At 37.2% G+C, this 17,611-nt stretch overlaps 1 protein-coding gene across 7 annotated transcripts in view; it reads right to left on the bottom strand.

Moving 5' to 3' along the window:
- The window catches only part of VAV3 (vav guanine nucleotide exchange factor 3), a 400,412-nt gene that overhangs the window by 24,945 nt on the left and 357,856 nt on the right, over positions 1–17,611 (bottom strand). For 4 of the 7 annotated variants that reach the window (XM_033862682.2, XM_033862681.2, XM_019919347.3 and 1 more), the window contains 3 exons: positions 15,753–15,787; positions 4,082–4,198; positions 3,431–3,518 (listed from right to left, as the gene is read on the bottom strand). In XM_033862682.2, coding sequence (XP_033718573.2) covers positions 3,431–3,518; positions 4,082–4,198; positions 15,753–15,787 — 240 coding nt within the window. The remainder of the gene's footprint in view (positions 1–3,430; positions 3,519–4,081; positions 4,199–15,752; positions 15,788–17,611) is intronic. The other 3 variants (XM_073810193.1, XM_073810194.1, XM_073810192.1) reach the window with 2 other exon arrangements.

The raw sequence follows: 17,611 nt of genomic DNA, 5'->3' as shown, positions 1-17,611 counted from the left end.
ACTTGGTCATCATTTAATACCTACCCACCTCCAAATTTTATGGAAGAAAAAAATGACTTTTCCAAGGCCTAGGGTCATGTGGCTTGGTAAGCTGTAAAACACTTTTTTATCACTTCACTGAGCATGGAAGATATTTTAGTTCCATTTTTACAGTCTTATGAGGGTAAATCTCCCTACATCTTTCTAACTGGGTAGAATTAAATAGTGCCATGGTGGATCTCTTCCAACTTATGCCTTTCAGTATTTTAGTCTAATCCACTTCTGCTTTAGCAATCATTGACCTTCAAGTACTACAAGTAAAGAAGAAGACTCTAAACAAAAGAAATTGCTAAGCTTTCCTTATCTCACACTGACACAGTGGTGTCAACAATTCAGGTCTCTCTGAAAAATAATGAGTGAGAGCCAGTCATTCCAATTACCAAGGAAACAGGCAGTGGAGTTGATTTATAAACAGCATTTGGACATGGACTGTCTGGCATACATGAAAATTAGAACAAAATTAATGCCTTGTAATCTGGATACAGAAATTCATTTAGAATTTGGATTTACTAAGAAAAACAAAGATTTTGATTAACCAAGCCATTGAAACCAGAGGGAAAAGGTTAGGTCATAACCACCTGAGGCCAATCTTCTTTTCGAGAAACTGGCTAATTTAAAACAAATTCTGGATTTCGTTTTCATTTTACATCCTTTCCAAATTAAATTTAATTCCAGGCCCTAATGAGTGTCATTAGGTAGATGAATATAACTTTACCAGCCATGATGGGAAGATACTGAACTAAAGAAAATGCATAGACTGTTATGTACTTATAATGGGAACTGTGTTATTTGACACCAACACGATAAAATGTAACCTCCTTGAGGTTGCATGATGCAGGTTCAGAGAAGCCCCTACGTTCCCAAGGTGCCTATCAACCTTCTCTCTTCTTCCAGAGGGGCTAGTTACTGAGATAGGAGCCATTCCTTCTGATCAGGTATCCATGTGGCATTTCCCAGCGGAGGGTCAAAGGACAGCACCGTTGTGAGGTTCTCAGTACACAGAGATCTACTAATTTGAAAGCTGTTTTGAACAGTTGAGTCCTTTTTGAATTGTGCAAAAGCACAGTAACTTCACATAGTGAGGACTCAATATAAATTTGTTCAACAAATGAACAGAAACAAAGAGGAGGAAGTAGGTCCAGACAACTTCAACACTCTCTTCAGCAACGTTTACAGTGATTTTGTAAGAGCTGACAGAAGTATTCATCTAAGGCTGAGATTTTTCAGCTCCTTGTCTGTCATATCCTTTTGCTGCAGTTTTTTTTTCATTGTAGTTTTGCAGTTAATTCTTAATCCCCTCCCTTTAACCCTCTGCACTATGTACTTCCTTACAAAAGATCCCCAGATATGGAGGAAAAAACATGCATGTGTCTCTTGCAGTGGCATTTCTGATGTCTTACACATAGCATATAAGGGGAGCTTATTTTAGCTCTGTGACAACTACTTTTAATTCCCTTTCCAGAACATCATTGCAGAAACTTTTACTGCTCTCTGGTCCAAGTTATTTGAATTCTGGGTCTTTATTGCTTATACTATAATAACAGCTTTACATGCAGATAGGAACTTGAGGATCTGTGTCCACTAATCCAGGTCATGCAGTATTTACTGGCTTTTCACATCTGACCTTAGAGGATGAGGAACTTTCTTGAGCTGAATCCAGGTGACAAAGAGCTGAATTGATTGGCCCTCTCCAGTGACTATTCCTTTCATCCTCTTCGCTTATCTGCTGTGATGGAAGTCCCTTTTGTTGCTTTCAAAGTCATCAAGGCTGGTAGTCAGCTTTGGCCCTACAGCATTTTTTTTTTTAAAGTCTCATATTAACTATAATACCACGGAGCAGCTTCATTACCAACCACCCTAATTTCTTCAGGTGAGTCAGGCTGGTGTGTCTCGCAGCGATGTGGAGACTCCCTGTTCACGCTTTTATCATGTCTCGGCTGGGGCTGTTACTCATTATTTGTGCATCCACTTGCTACCTCCCTGCTAGGTTTTCCTTTAGGGAAGAACCTCCTCAGGTCCAGTTTTCTCTGTGCACAGCCTGCTTGTTCCAGCAGAACATAACTCACTGCCAGCAGGGAGGATACCTGGATCTTGGTTGCCAACTTGACAGGGTTTACATTTTCCAGGACACAGTCTTGCTACCCATCCTTAGCTTTTGAATTGGGAATGTGATATTTATGTCCAGAGAGGTTTTCTTACTTTTCTTTCAACTCAAGATGCTTCAATTTCTTTAAAACGCTGATTCCTGTCTTGAAGCAGTTCTAAATTTTTAGATAAGGCTTTCAAGCTGGCTTATTTTGTAAGGCTCTCTTATGCTCAGTTTTAACTTTAATGTTAACATCTGCAAAGTGCTTTGAGATGTTTTCTGGAACGATGCAGTGTGTATCATTTGACTGATGGTTCAATCAATGAGTGGTCCTTCCCAATGTTACTCAAAGTACTTAGCAGAGTGCTACAAATGCATCTTATGTCCTATCTCCAAATTCTTCATTATCTCAAGAAATGCTTGCAAACTTGAGAAACACACTTGAGATCATTTTTCATGAAATAAGAACTTTCTTCTTTACTGTCAATGCACAAGCATTGACAGTAAATGCACAAGCATTGACAGTAAATGCACATGTGCACAAGCAACGCACATGTAATGACATACTGATATATGTATTGTTGATATGACATATACTATTCTTATATGCTAAGTTACACTTTTAAAAATCATCAGAATTAATAATCTTTATTTATTTGAAACAACTTGGTAACAACATACTGTTCAATTTAAATGTAAAATTCCTATGAAATATCACTGTCATGTGGTAAAAATGCCACCTTGTTAATGTTTAATTGTCCAAGGTAATGAAGGAGAACTGTAGTACAGGTCACCTAAAATAGCAGAAAATACAAAAAGGTTTTCCATTTGACAGTATGTTTTGCATGAAATGAACCTAAATGTGAGCGGTATTTTACCAATTACAACTTTTTAATGTTATAATTTAAAATATCTTCCTCTGCCCGAATGAAGAGATAGAGGCAGAGGAAGAAAGAAGCACGTTAAAACTCTGCTGTGTGTCATTCAAACAAGGTAAAACACAAATAACTGAAAGTTGATTGTTTTGAACGTGTCTGTGGCTCTAAGAATCTTCTAGTGTGGACTCTGAAATATTATCTAAAACTTGTAAACTTAGTTTACAATGAAAAATATGTCTAGGGCAATATAAAACTTAACTAGAATTCTTACAATTAAAATTTTCAGGATTCTGCTGCATAATTATGGTATGATTCTCTTTAAACAATGTTTCAGTGAGCAAATACTCCAAGAAACTAGAATTAAACTGACCTTTCTAATAGAAGAAAAATAAGGACCACAGATTGAAAAGAACTAATCAATGCTTACCATTAAGCTTTTAAACTTTCTATTTTCTGCAATGTGAAAAAAGCCATCTCTTGTTAAAATCTTGATGTGCTTTGCTTCATTATTGTACCTGTGGGCAATGAATAACTTATGAATATAAATGTGTTTTTAATCAGTAGAAATCAATAGTTACCAGAGGGCATGCCCCAATAACATTATAGGAATTAATTCTGAAGACAAAATATATACCTATGCCAATACACTGGTGACAGCTAATTAAAAAAATATATTCACTAGATTGGTTGAAGATACAACCAATATTTGAAGTGAGACGAGGGGGTTGGGTTAGATTTGATCAATCACTATGCCCAATTTTTTTATAAGATCAATTTGGGAATATGGAAAAACAAAATAAAATCTAGTAATTTATAATTCTTAGGATTTACTAGAAACATACACATATCAAGTACAATGTTATGAAAGAAATGTAGTATGCCAATTAGCAGCCTATAACACAATACCATTTTTTCTAACAGATATTTTCAAGTATTAATGAACTGTCTGGAGAGATGATACATTATTTCTGCTGCAATTAGAACCTTGGTTTTCAGCTTCAGTGTTATATATGTCAGATGATCTATGCAATTATGAAAACAGGAAAGCTATTTCTGTAAAAGTACTTGTCCCACTTACTTAATGCTAATTGCATATTCTCCTGACTCTTTGGTCCTGTGCCTCACAAGGTAAGTACTGTTTACCCTGTTAATAAGTTCAGTCTCTGCCTGCAATCTTTCCATTGCTCCAGCATACCTATAAGAAACAAAGATGCAGAAAATTTGGGTAATGTACCTGGAAGAGAACAGAAGCTAAAAATATGTATCTGTTAGGATTTTAATTTAGTGGCAGATCTGAACTGTTTTTACTTCTGTACCAATTATAGTACTTCAAAAAAATAATGCAGAAAAAAGTCCTTTAGATACGTCCAAACACAAATGCTCTACAAAGATTACAACAGTGAAGTGAATATTGCCTAACATACACTAAATATTTATCAAATAAATAAATGGGACAAAGACAAGAATTAATAGGCATCGGGTTAGAGAGAGAGTTGTGGGGAATTTAAGGACAAGAAAGAAAAAGATTTGTAGGGAAGGGTTGCCCTGCCTAAGACACACACAGATGTACATACACGTATACACACATACACGCACTCCTCCAAAATTTCACCTTTTCTAGGTAAAACAGTATGAAACAAAATTTCCTTTGAGTATTGTTGTAAGAAAATTCAGAAACAATTTAAATTATTTTAAAATAATTATTTTTTGGATACAAGATTAATTCTTGTAGTCCACAATTTTGATAACCAATTTTGTTAAGAAACTGGTAGTAATGAATAAAATTTTTAAAAGGTAGATATTTTCAAAACCAGAATTCAATTCTTCCTAAACTATACTGGTCTTAAGCATACTCAGATCCCATAACAATAATAATAAAAGGCCTAAATTCAATGTTAAAATATTCTTCAATGACCCTTCGCATCAAATACAGGTTTAGCATTTATTGACAAAATATATCAGATTATGGGTAATAAAAGTTAAAGGAAAAACTTTTATGTTGAGATCAGCTATCTTTCAAGTCAATATTCTAGAAAATTTTCTGATTCACATATGGACTCATGTAACCCAGTGAAAATACCCACATCTAATCTATGATAAATATTGGGTTGGCCAAAACGTTTGTTCGGTTAGTGAATATGTTCAATAAAATTCTTTGTGAAAATGAAAAATGTTTTATTTTTATTTAAAACCGAACGAACTTTTTGGCCAATCCAATATTTAAAATACACATGGTAGGCATTTGACAAGTTTGTAAAGGGAGGAGGACATGTGAGGTTTCCACCAAGTACAGAAGAAAAGCTAAGGGCATTTTATGTAGATGGTACCTTGGGTTAAAGTTAGGATAACCACTGACTCATTATTACCTAGTAAAATCTGACTCACATCTTCCTCTTAAATCTTATCTCTAACAAACCCCTTCTTTACTAGTCTCCAGGCTTCTTTCAGGTTCAAGAATTCTTAGAGTTGTGCATGGACTATATTCCTGTGTTGGAAAACTCTCACCCTCTGTCAACCCACATTGCTTCTCATCCTTCAGGTTTAGAGAGTCTTTTCTGACCATTCCAGCTAAAGAACACTGTCCTGTATCTGGCACTCTCCACTCCATTATTCTCATTACAGTATCCCTAATTTCCTTCATAGCATTTATGGCAATTAGCATACAGCATAAGCATTTTTATCAGAGTAACACATGAACGTAATTTTTAAAAGTCAAGTCGTACTATAAAACTATAATGAAAAAGCAGCACTACCCCATCTTATCATATTCTACCCCAAGTCCCATTTCAAGTATTTCACCTATTTTTCCTTGTTATTTTTTAATATCTACTTGAATATTTCTAAATAACATGATTAAACTACAATTTATCAATTTTATTTTTATTTTATTTATTTATTTTTTTGCGGTACGTGGGCCTCTCACTGTTGTGGCCTCTCCCATTGCGGAGCACAGGCTCCGGACACGTAGGCTCAGTGGCCATGGCTCACGGGCCCAGCCGCTCCGCAGCATGTGGGATCTTCCCAGACTGGGGCACGAACCTGTATCCCCTGCATCGGCAGGCGGACTCTCAACCAGATTCAGTTAAACATATACATATATTCATTCTTTTTTGGATTCTTTTCTCTTATAGGTTATCATAGAATATGGAGTAGAGTTCCCTGTCCTATACAGTATGTCCTTGGTTATCTATCTTATATATAGTAGTGTGTGAATGTTCATCCCAAGTTCCTGATTTATCCCTCCCCACAACGTTTCCCCTTTGGTAACTGTAAGTTAGTTTTCAATATGCCAAAGTCCATTTCTGTTTTGTAAATAAATTTATTTGTATCATTGTTTAAAATTAGATTCCAGGGCTACCCTGGTGGCGCAGTGGTTGAGAGTCTGCCTGCCGATGGTTGGTTTCAGATTGCTAGTATTTTGTTGAGGATTTTTGTGTCTATGTTCATCAGTGATATTGGCCTGTAATTTTCTTTTTTTGTGGTACCTTTGTCTGATTTTGGTATTGGGGTGATGCTGGCCTCATAGAATGTGTTTGGGATGTTCCATCCTCTGTGACTTTCTGGAAGAGTGTGAGAAGTATAGGTGTTAACTCTTCTCTAAATGTTTGATAGAATTTGCCTGTGCAGCAATCTTGTTCTGGACTTTTGTTTGCTGGGAGTCTTTTAATCAGTTTCAATTTCAGTACTTGTGATTGGTCTGTTCATGTTTTCTATTTCTTCCTGGTTCAGTCTTGGGAGATTGTACCTTTCTGAGAATTTGTCCATTTCTTCTAGGTTGTCCATGTTATTGGCATATAGTTGCTTGTAGTACTCTCTTATGATCCTTTGTATTTCCGTGGTGTCAGTTGTAACTTCTTTTTCATTTCTAATTGTATTGATTTGAACCCTCTCCCTCTTTTTCTTGATGAGTCTGGCTAAAGTTCTGTCAATTTTGTTTATCTTTTCAAAGAACCAGCTTACAGTTTCATTGATCTTTTCTATTTTCTTCATCTCTATTTCATTTATTTCTGCTCAGATCTTTATGATTTCTTTCATTCTACTAACTTTGGGTTTTGTTTGTTCTTCTCTCTCTAGTTGCTCTAGGTGTAAGCTTAGGGTGTTTATTTGAGATTTTTCTTGTTTCCTGAGGTAAGACTGTATTGCTATAAACTTCCCTCTTAGATCTGCTTTTGCTGTGTCCCATAGGTTTTGGATCATCGTGCTTTCACTTTTGTCTGTCTCTAGGTATCTTTTGATTTCCTCTTTGATTTCTTCAGTGATCCATTGGTTGTTTAGTAGCATATTGTTTAGCTTCCACGTGTTTGTGTTTTTTTACAGTTTTTTTCCTTGTAGTTGATTTCTAATCTCATAGCGTTGTGGTTGGAAAAGATGCTTGATGTGATTTCAATTTTCTTAAATTTACTGCGGCTCGCTTTGTGGCCCAGCAGGTGATCAATCCTGGAGAATGTTCCATGTGCACTTGAGAAGAATGTGTATTCTGCTGCTTTTGGATGGAATGCTCTGTAAATATCAATTAAGTCCACCTGGTCTAATATGTCATTTAATGCCTGTGTTTCCTTACTGATTTTCTGTCTGGATGATCTGTCCATTGATGAAAGCGGGGTGTTAAAGTCTCCCACTATTACTGTGTTATTGTCAGTTTCTCCTTTTATGGCTGTTAGTATTTGCTTCATATATTGAGGTGCTCCTATGTTGGGTGCATGTATATTTACAATTGTTATATCTTCTTCTTGGATTGATCCCTTGATCATTATGTAGTGCCCTTCTCTGTTTCTTGTAATAGTCTTTATTTTAAAGTCTATTTTGTCTGACATGAGTATTGTTACTCCAGCTTTCTTTTCATTTCCATTCGCATGGAATAGAATTTTTTACATACCTTACTTTCAGTCAGTATGTGTCCCTAGATCTGTAGCATTGCTACTGCATCTTTCTTTTTGTTTTCATTTGCATGGATATATCTTCTTCCATCGTCTCACTTCAGTCTGTATGTGTCCCTAGATCAGAAGTGGGTCTCTTGTAGACACCATATATATGGGTCTTGTTTTTGTATCCATTCAGCTAGTCTGTGTCTTTTGACTGTTGCATTTAATCTGTTTATGTTTAAGATAATTATCAATATGTATGTTCTTATTGCCATTTTGGTAATTGTTTTGGATTTGTTTTTGTTGGTGTTTTTTCTTCCCTTCCTCTTTTGTTCTCTTGTGACTTGATGACCAAATTTATAGTGTTGTGTTTGGATTCCTTTTTCTTTTTTTGTGTGTGTATCTATTGTAGATTTTTGGTTTGCAGCTACCATGAGGTTTTGATATAGCAGTCTATATATATACAAGATTGTTTTAAGTTGTTGGTCTTTTAATTTCAAATGCATTTTCAGTATTCTGCATTTGTGTTCTCCTCCACTCACAGTTGCTGGTTTTGATATATTTGTGTGGAAATGATTTCCTACCTTTACTGTATGTTTGCCTTTACTGATGAGATTTTACATTTGTAATTTTCTTGATTCTAGTTGTGGCCTCTTCTGCCTAGAGAAGTTCCTTTGGCATTTGTTGCAAAGCTGGTCTGGTAGTGCTGAGTTCTCTTGGCTTTTGCTTGTATGTAAAACTTTTGATTTCTCTGTCAAATCTGAATGAAAGCCTTGCTGGGTAGAATATTCTTGGTTGTAGGTTCTTCCCTTTCATCACTTTAAATATATCATGAAACTCCCTTCTGGCCTGTAGAGTTTCTGCTGAAAAATCAGCTGATAACCATATGGGAGTTCCCTTGTATGTTATTTGTTGCTCTTCCCTAGTTGCTGTTAATATTTTTTTCTCTATCTTTAATTTTCATCAATTTTATTACTATGTGGCTTGGTGTGTTCCTCCTTGGGTTTATCCTGCCTGGGACTCTTTGTGATTCCTGGACTTGGGTGACTGTTTCCTTTCCCATGTTAAGGAAGTTTTCAGCTATTATCTCTTCAAATATTTTCTCAGATCCTTTCTCTTCTCTCCTTCTGGGACTGCTATAGTGTGAATGTTGGTGTATTTAATGTTGTCCCTAAGGTCTTGTAGACTGTCCTCATTTATTTTCATACTTTTTTCTTTATTCTGTTCCATGGCAATGATTTCCACCATTCTGTCTTCCAGGTCACTTATCCATTCTTCTGCCTCAGTTATTCTGTTACTGATTCCTTCTAGTTTATTTTTTCATTTCAGTTATTGTACTGTTCATCTGTTCTTTAGTTCTTCTAGGTCTTTATTAAGCATTTCTTGTATCTTCTCAATCTGTGCCTCCATTCTTTTTCCAAGCTCTTGGATCATCTTTACTATCATTACTCTGAATTCTTTTTCAGGTGGATTGTCTATTTCCACTTTACTTAGTTCTTCTGGGGTTTTATCTTGTTCCTTCATCTGGGACATATTCCTCTGCTGTCTCATTTTGTCTTTCTGTGATTGTGGTTTCTGTTCTGCAGGCTGCAGGGTTGTAGTTCTTCTGCTGTCTGCCCTCTGGTGGATGAGGCTGTCTAAGAGGCTTGTGCGGGCTTCCTGGTGTGAGGGACTGGTACCTGCCCACTGGTGGGTGGAGCTGGGTCTTCTCCCTTTGGTGGGCAGGGCCATGTCAGGGGGTGTGTTTACTGGGCAGCTGTTTATTCAGGAAGACTTTAAGCAGCTTGTCTGCTAATGGATGGGGCTGTGTTCCCGCCCTGTTGGTTGTTTGGCCTGAGGTATCCCAGCACTGGAGCCTACAGATTGTTGGGTGGGGCCAGGTCTTGGTGAGATAATGGCAGCCTTCAAGAGGGCTCATGCCAATGAGTTTGTCAAACCTGCCACTACCAGTGTCCTTGTCCCTACAGTGAGCCAGAGCCACCCCTGCCTTCACAGGAGACCCTCTAATACTAGCAGGTAAGTCTGGCTCAGTCTCTTATGAGGTTACCACGTTTTTCCCTGGGTCCTGGTGCACATGAGATCCTGTGTGCACTCACCAAGAGTGGGGTTTCTGTTTCCCCCAGTCCCGTGGAACTGCTGTGATCAAATCCTGCTGGCCTTCAAAGACAGATTCTCTGGGGGCTCCCTCTCCTGTTGCCACACCTCCAAGCTGGGGAGCCTAATGTGGGGCTCAGAACTTTCACTCTTGTGGGAGAACTTCTGTGGTATAATTGTCTTCCAGTTAGTGAGTTGGCCACCTGGTGTGTATGGATTTGATTTTATTGCGATTGTGCCCTTCCTACTGTCTTGTTGTGGCTTCTTCTTTGTCTTTGGATGTAGAATACCTTTTTTAGTAGGTTCCAGCGTTTTTTTGTTGGTGGTTGTTCAGTCGTTAGTTGTGATTCTGGTGTTTCCATAAGAAGGGGTGAGCATGTGTCCTTCTACCCTGCCATCTTGTCTCCTCTCATTATATATCTCCCATGAGGTTTTGATGTAGCAGTCTATATATATACAAGATTGTTTTAAGTTGTTGATCTCTTAATTTTAAATGCATTTCCAATATCCTGCATTTGTACTCTCCTTTTCTCATTATTGCTGGTTCTGACATCATATTTGTGCATGGATGACTTCCTACCTTTACTTTACGTTTGCCTTTACTGGTGAGCTTTCCCATTCATAATTTTCTTGATTTTAGTTGTGGCCTTTTCTGTAGAGAGAAGTTCTTTTGGCATTTTTTGCAAAGCTGGTCTGGTGGTGCTGAATTCTCTTAGCTTTTGCTTATCTGTAAAACTTTTGATTTCTCCATCAAACCTGAATGGGAGCCTTGCTGGGTAGAGTACTCTTGGTTTTAGGTTTTTCCCTTGCATCATGTTAAATGTATTGTGCCACTCCCTTCTGGCCTGCAGAGTTTCTGCTTAAAAATCAGCTGATAACCATATCAGGGTTCCCTTGTATGTTATTTGTTGCTTTTAATATTTTTTGTCTTTACTTTTTGTCAGTTTGATTGATTTGTGTCTTGGCATGTACCTCCTTGGGTTTATCTTGTATGGGACTCTCTGTGCTTCCTGGATTTGATTGATTGTTTCCTTTCTCATGTTAGGGAAGATTTCAGCTATAATCTCTTCAAATATTATTTTCTCAGGCCCTTTCTCCCTCTCTTCTCCTTCTGGGTCTTTATCAATTTTAGATGTCAGGATGGAAAATCACTGTTTCTCCACTTATGCTCATGCCTTCATAGTGCTGCACCTCATTCTTTGTGTAACCTCTCCAAAGCTAAGTCATCATCTTACCCAGTTGTGTCATGTTGTCACGTTCGAAGAACATCTGACATCAAAAAACAAGTCCTCGGGCTTCCCTGGTGGTGCAGTGGTTGAGAGTCCGCCTGCTGATGCAGGGGACATGGGTTCATGCCCCGGTCCGGGAGGATCCCACATGCCGCGGAGTGGCTGGGCCCGTGAGCCATGGCTGCTGAGGCTGCGCGTCCGGAGCCTGTGCTCCGCAACATGAGAGGCCGCAGCAGTGAGAGGCCCGCATACCGCAAAAAAAAAAAGTCCTCAAGTTTTTGTTTTGCTCAAACTTCTTTGTCTCTACCACAGATTTTTTTCCAAATTCTCCAAGAGGATTATAAACCCCTCAGTGATACATTTTCAACACCATGTACTGTACATAATAATTTTTTCTATGGAGAGACATTCGTCTTTCCCAAGCAAGCTCTCCACCCTCTTGGTCTAATCACCACTGCTTGCTCTCTAAGCCTGCTGAATTACTGTAGTCCTGGACATCCCTTTACTCCCATTTCCTAGATTCTGTATCTCCCTCTTTTTTGGTTTACTAGCTCATCCTTCAGATTCCTATAAATGAATACATGGGATTTAGTACTCAGAAGGCCTCACATCTATGAACATATTTTTATTTTACTTAATAATCCTTAATTCACAGTTTGGCTGGATATAGAATTATAGGTGAGAAATTATTTGCTTCTCAAATTTTAAGGCATTGCTCTACTGTTCTAACATCCAATTCAGTGCCATCTTGGTTTCCAAGTCTTTGTATGTAATCTGAATTTTTTTCTCCCTGGAAACTCTCAGATGCTTTGTTTTCTCTATGTAGCAAACTTTCATGTTAATATGCCTTTCAGTTATGTGCTGTACTAAATGTTCAATATTGTCCTTGGCCCTTGGTAGCATCTTTGATTTGGAGCCATATACCCTTCAGTTCTAAAAAAAATTTTTTTTTTTTGTTTTTTTTGATAATTGTTCTCAGTTTCCCTTTCTGGAGTTCTAGTAAGTGAAGGCTGGACTTCTCAGGTCACTTGTCTACTCTATCATTTTTTTTCTTTTTTAAAATTTATTTATTTATTTATTTTTGGCTGTGTTGGGTTTTCGTTTCTGTACAAGGGCTTTCTCTAGTTGCGGCAAGCAGGGGCCACTCTTCATCGCGGTGCGTGGGCCTCTCACTATCGCGGCCTTTCTTGTTGTGGAGCACAGGCTCCAGACGTGCAGGCTCAGTAGTTGTGGCTCACAGGCCTAGTTGCTCTGCAGAACGTGGGATCCTCCCAGACCAGGGCTCGAACCCGTGTCCCCTGCAGTGGCAGGCAGATTCTCAATCACTGCGCCACCAGGGAAGCCCCCTACTCTATCTTTTCTCTCATATTATCTCTCTTTGATTTTCTGAAGGATTTACTCAACTTTATTTTCCAGTTTCTGTACTCAATACTTAACTAGAAGAGCTCTTTCTTATTATCTGATTGTTGCTTTTATAAAACATCCATCTCACTTCTATGGATACATTGTCATCTCTTAATTCTGAGAATATAACTTTAAGGCTTCTTTCTTCTGCCCATTCTAATGTCTGTAATTCTTCCAAGTTTCTTTTTCCTATTTATTCTTTACTTCAAGGCTTTTCTCAAATGCCTGGTTACTCCTTGTTGTCTGCTTATATTTAAGAGGAAGGGCATCCAAGCCAAGAACTGACTGGAAGCTCTGTGTGGAGGAAGCAAGGGAGGCTCATTGGGTGGGAACCTGATCGTTTGGCAAGAACCTTATGATGGGGCTGGATTTTAGATTTTTTATTTTGAGTCTATTCTGTTTCTTTAGAGAAAAATCTTCCAAATTCCTATCTGGATGCAAGAAGAGAGTAGTCCATGTGTGTGAGACACAGCTGTCACAGTACTGAAATTGAGCTACACAAAGGAACTGGGAATCATCATCAGTCTGTATATTGACTTTCCTTAATTTGACCCATCTGGTTTCAGTATGACAGCTCTCCCAATCTCTGCTGGTCCTGCTCTTTCCAGGTCTAGGCCCCATATGGCTCAATTTTTCCATGTAATATACCTTCTAACTTATGTCTCCTGCTAAGGTAGGGAAAGGTAAGTTGCCTGACTACTTGGAGGATGAGGTAGGTTCCTTGGCATCTGTATCCTTTTCTTCATAAGGATTTTCAGACAGTTCCCCAGATTTAAGCCCCATGCCTCATCCCTGCCTTCGTGACACCCCAAAACATAGATTGTTGAAGATAATCATCTTGAATTCTGTTTTATTTCATGGCCTATGAAAGAGATAAAGTTTACCTTATGGGAGCAACTTGTTTTAAAATGTGGAAATAATAAATACACCATACAGTTGGTGTTATTCACTTTCTTAATGACTTGAGAACCACAGTGTAATTTTTCTCTAAACAGTTTAGTATTTCTAAAATTGAAGATTTCATTTTCTGATCATTTTGTTCCTTAGCAGAAGTCATTTCACATGAAACTGCCTGCTTAGTGTGAAGAAATTGTCCAAGTTGCTCAGAAAAGAAGAAAAAGTAATTATGAAATTATACTATATCTATTTCTTACTGTTTTCAAGGGTCTTCCCTCATCTGAACATCTTGATTTTTTTTTTTTTTTATCAGTAGGAACGATACTTTTCTAACTGGTCATATATTCAATAGAATTTTACATATTGGCAAGGGTACATTTTAAAACAAAGGGCTCAAAAACAAATCTCCTGTGCCCTGACTGGTTCCCAGGTACCTGATTGGTTTATTTCATAAAATCCATCACAGACGTAGAGAACAGACATGTAGACATAGGGGGAAGGGGAGGGTGGGATGAATTGGGCAATTAGGTTTGACATAAATACACTACCATGTGTAAAATACATAGCTAGTGGGAACCTGTGGTACAGCTCAGGGAGCTCAGCTTGGTGCTCTGTGATGACCTAGGTGGGTGGGATTGGGGGAGATGGGAGGGAGGTCCAAGAGGGAGGAGATATAGGTATGCATATAGCTGATTCACTTCGTTGTACACCAGAAACTAACACAATATCGTAAAGCAATTATACTCCAATTAAAAAAAATCCATCTAGTTTGTGGCTTTAGTATTTCTCATTACTCTTGTAACTATTATGCCTACTTACATGAAAAATAGTAAAAGAAACGAGAAGGAAACTATCATCACACTCTCATGATTTCACCAGTCCTTGATGTTTTTCAGTTTGATTATCCATGCTATCAGCTCTATTCTCCAAACTTAATTTGTCAGGATTACAGTCTTTAATTCCACGAAAAGTAAGACCTCAAATTTATCTTAAACCAGGTAAACATGTAGCAAAGATTTTCAGTTCCATTACAGACCTGCTACAATTTCTCCAGCAAGCTCAGTGCTGAAGCCCAGAGAGGGATGTCAGAGAAAGCAGACAATGACCACAGAAGGCAGAAATTGCTGGGGAGGGAGAGCAAGACTGCTGAGGAGAGGATCTCATACTATGGACAATATATTCCTACAGTAACCCGGCATTTTTCATGCTTTGGTTATATAACAGAAAATGATCAGAATTTAAAATATCAAAGAACTCAGGTGTTAGCTACACCTGCAAACTGAACTAGTACTATATACTCTCAGAATATCTCATTTATATACATATCCTGATATCTAGTTTATATACATATATTTCAATATCAAGAAAGTAAAAATAGATGCAGTCATTTTAAGAGGAGCCAAACTCAAAATTCAGGAAGCAAATATCAATAAGTAAATATGCCCATGTTTTGTACTTTAACAGGTGGTGTGCCAACGTACAGACAGCATAACTTGGAATCCTGGCTGTACCATTTACTAGCTGGTTGGCCTTAACCTTTGTTTCCTCATCTGTAAAAATAATAAAAATAACCTTCCTTATACAGATGTTGGAAAAACAAAACAAAATGTGTAAAATACTAAGTACATACTAAATACCCAGAATATGTTAGTTATTATCATATAATGATTATAACTATTCTAGATTCTGAATAGTTTTTCCAGTTGAGGATATCATTTCCCCTTAAACTCATAATGTCTAAAAAATAATAATCACTATCTACTGCTTCCTTGTTTCTGTTAGTGATACTGCTAACCTCCAAGTGTTATGTGAGCTCCACAGAGACCTAAAACTTTAGACTTGGACACATCTTGCTCCTCCAATATTATGTGTTATAAAGTGTATTTTTGGATCTACTGTCCTTTCTGGGTTAAATTTTAGTTTCAGAAAATGGAATCATACCTTTTTTCTCAACTCCATGAAATTTACTCTTCTAAAATACAATATACATATTTGCCCATGTCCCGTTCCTCTCTGTGGATGGTATAAACTTTGGATTTACAGCCAAGTACATGTGCTTGTACACACACATGCACCACTCTCTGATAAAGATATGGAAAGGTCAGCAATATATAAATTCATTATGGTGTTTTGTTGCATCTGAAAACAGCTTTAGCCAGGACAAATGGAAATGGAATGTACTTTACTACTCCCTCATTTAAGGCGTCCTCGAGCTAAGGGTATGGTATTTCAACTCAGCTACATAAACATTTTTAATACTTACCAGGGTTGGCAAGAATAATCTACTGGTTTGGGCACCTAGGATGTAAAAAGGCAAAAATAGATTAAGTTTACTTAAGGGAAGCTTTTAGAAATCAATCATTAATTCAGTTCAGCTGACTTAGCTCTATAAAACCCTAGGTAGCACAGTCCTAGAATTATCCATTGGCAATATTATACAGAGCGAATCATAGTATATGTCAGATAAGTAGAAAATAATTCATTTCACTTTAATTCTTTCATTCATTTTACTGCCACTGTACCTCTAAAGGAAGAGATAACAGGAAAAATATGAATTGGAATCTTTTGGTATTTATTATCAAGGCAGTTTAATCCTATCATAGAAAATTAAAATGAAAATGTTAGGAAAACCAAATAGCACACTGCTTTCCCAATACACGGGGAAAACAGGCAAAATAAACCATATACACCTGATATAGACTCTTATTGTGTATCACAAATTTTAAACTCTGATTTAGAAGTCTACCAACTGGAAAACCATTTATTTATGAAAAAGTCATAGGAAATACTCATTTTTCCCTTTTCTCCTATGGAGTTTTACAAAAGAGAAAAACTTTATTTTCTATGCAAATAAAGAAAGAAAAAGAAAACTTCTAGTTGCTGATTGCAATTAGAAAATGAGCAAAGCCAAAGAAGGCACACCAATATTCATAAAACAACAAATACAATTCATACTGTGTAATTTTCATGAATCACCTGAATCTTTGATGTATACATTCCATGTTATTCCTGGGCCTTTTAATACTGCGTGATGAAAAATAGTGTTACCCTCACTTGTAACTGAGGTCTGGTTAATGTGACTATATCTCTAGCTATGTCCATTTTCATAATGGGCTGTTAATATTTTGACCTTCCAGGTTAAGAATTATTTGTAAAAAACTATCCTTCTGGTCAGAACATCTCTAAAGTTACTAATCTTTAAATATTTTATCCTATGGATCACATTTTCAATTTCACCACTGTGTAAAATCCTGATACACAGATAACATATTGAAAGTAAATTATACCATTCGACTCCTGCGAATATTTTCTTATACCATTTTGTTTTCGCAAATAGAAATCAATCTTCAACAGTTTCCCTTTTAGTAAAATATACATGACCTCAGAAATCTGATGGGGAAAAAAGTGTTTTCCTCCTTCCCTCTACCTCTCTGTATTCTTCAAATGTATGCTTATTCCTAAACCTATCTCTCTCTTCCTGGAGAACGACAACAAAAAGAGAGAAAGAGGACAGAGCAGGTAAAGACCTTCAACATATTTTGACTGGATTTTCTTAGCTGGGAAGGATCCACAAAAGTGAAGAGTGACATAAAATTCTAAAGTAGAACAGAGATTGAGGCTGTTCCATCCAGATGTGTCCTTCTGAAGCTTTTTCTCTCTTTGGTACATTCTGATGCGTGATGAGCCAGGACTGTCTTCTCAGCTGTGATCCCCATCATCAGAGTAGGATCCTGTCCTTTTCCATCTGACATGAGCCCTCCCCATTTCTATCATGTGTACTTTGGGCCCTCGTCTAGAGGAATATCTCATATATAAGGCTATAAACAATTTTGTTCTCATCTTTGACAGTTTTTCCCTAATGCCTTTTTCTGCCTTCATCATAGGCTGTTTACATTGTTAAAACTTCTGCTGTGGATGTAGCGTTTTAAAAAAAATTTCATTGGGAATATAGCATACATATAAAATTAAATATAAGATATATGCTTCTTCCCAAGTACATTTTATAAAAGCTAGATGAGACAGAAGTGAACTTTCTGTGTTTGTTTGGCTAGAAATGTCATTATTTCATCCTCATTGAGGAAAGATATATTTCTAATTTTCTTTCAAAACTTTGAGTATATT

Source organism: Tursiops truncatus, chromosome 1 (assembly GCF_011762595.2).
Source record: "Tursiops truncatus isolate mTurTru1 chromosome 1, mTurTru1.mat.Y, whole genome shotgun sequence".
Taxonomy (NCBI): Eukaryota; Metazoa; Chordata; class Mammalia; order Artiodactyla; family Delphinidae; genus Tursiops; species Tursiops truncatus.
The sequence above is the reverse complement of the archived record's forward strand: the minus strand, read 5'-3'. Positions and strand labels throughout refer to the sequence as shown.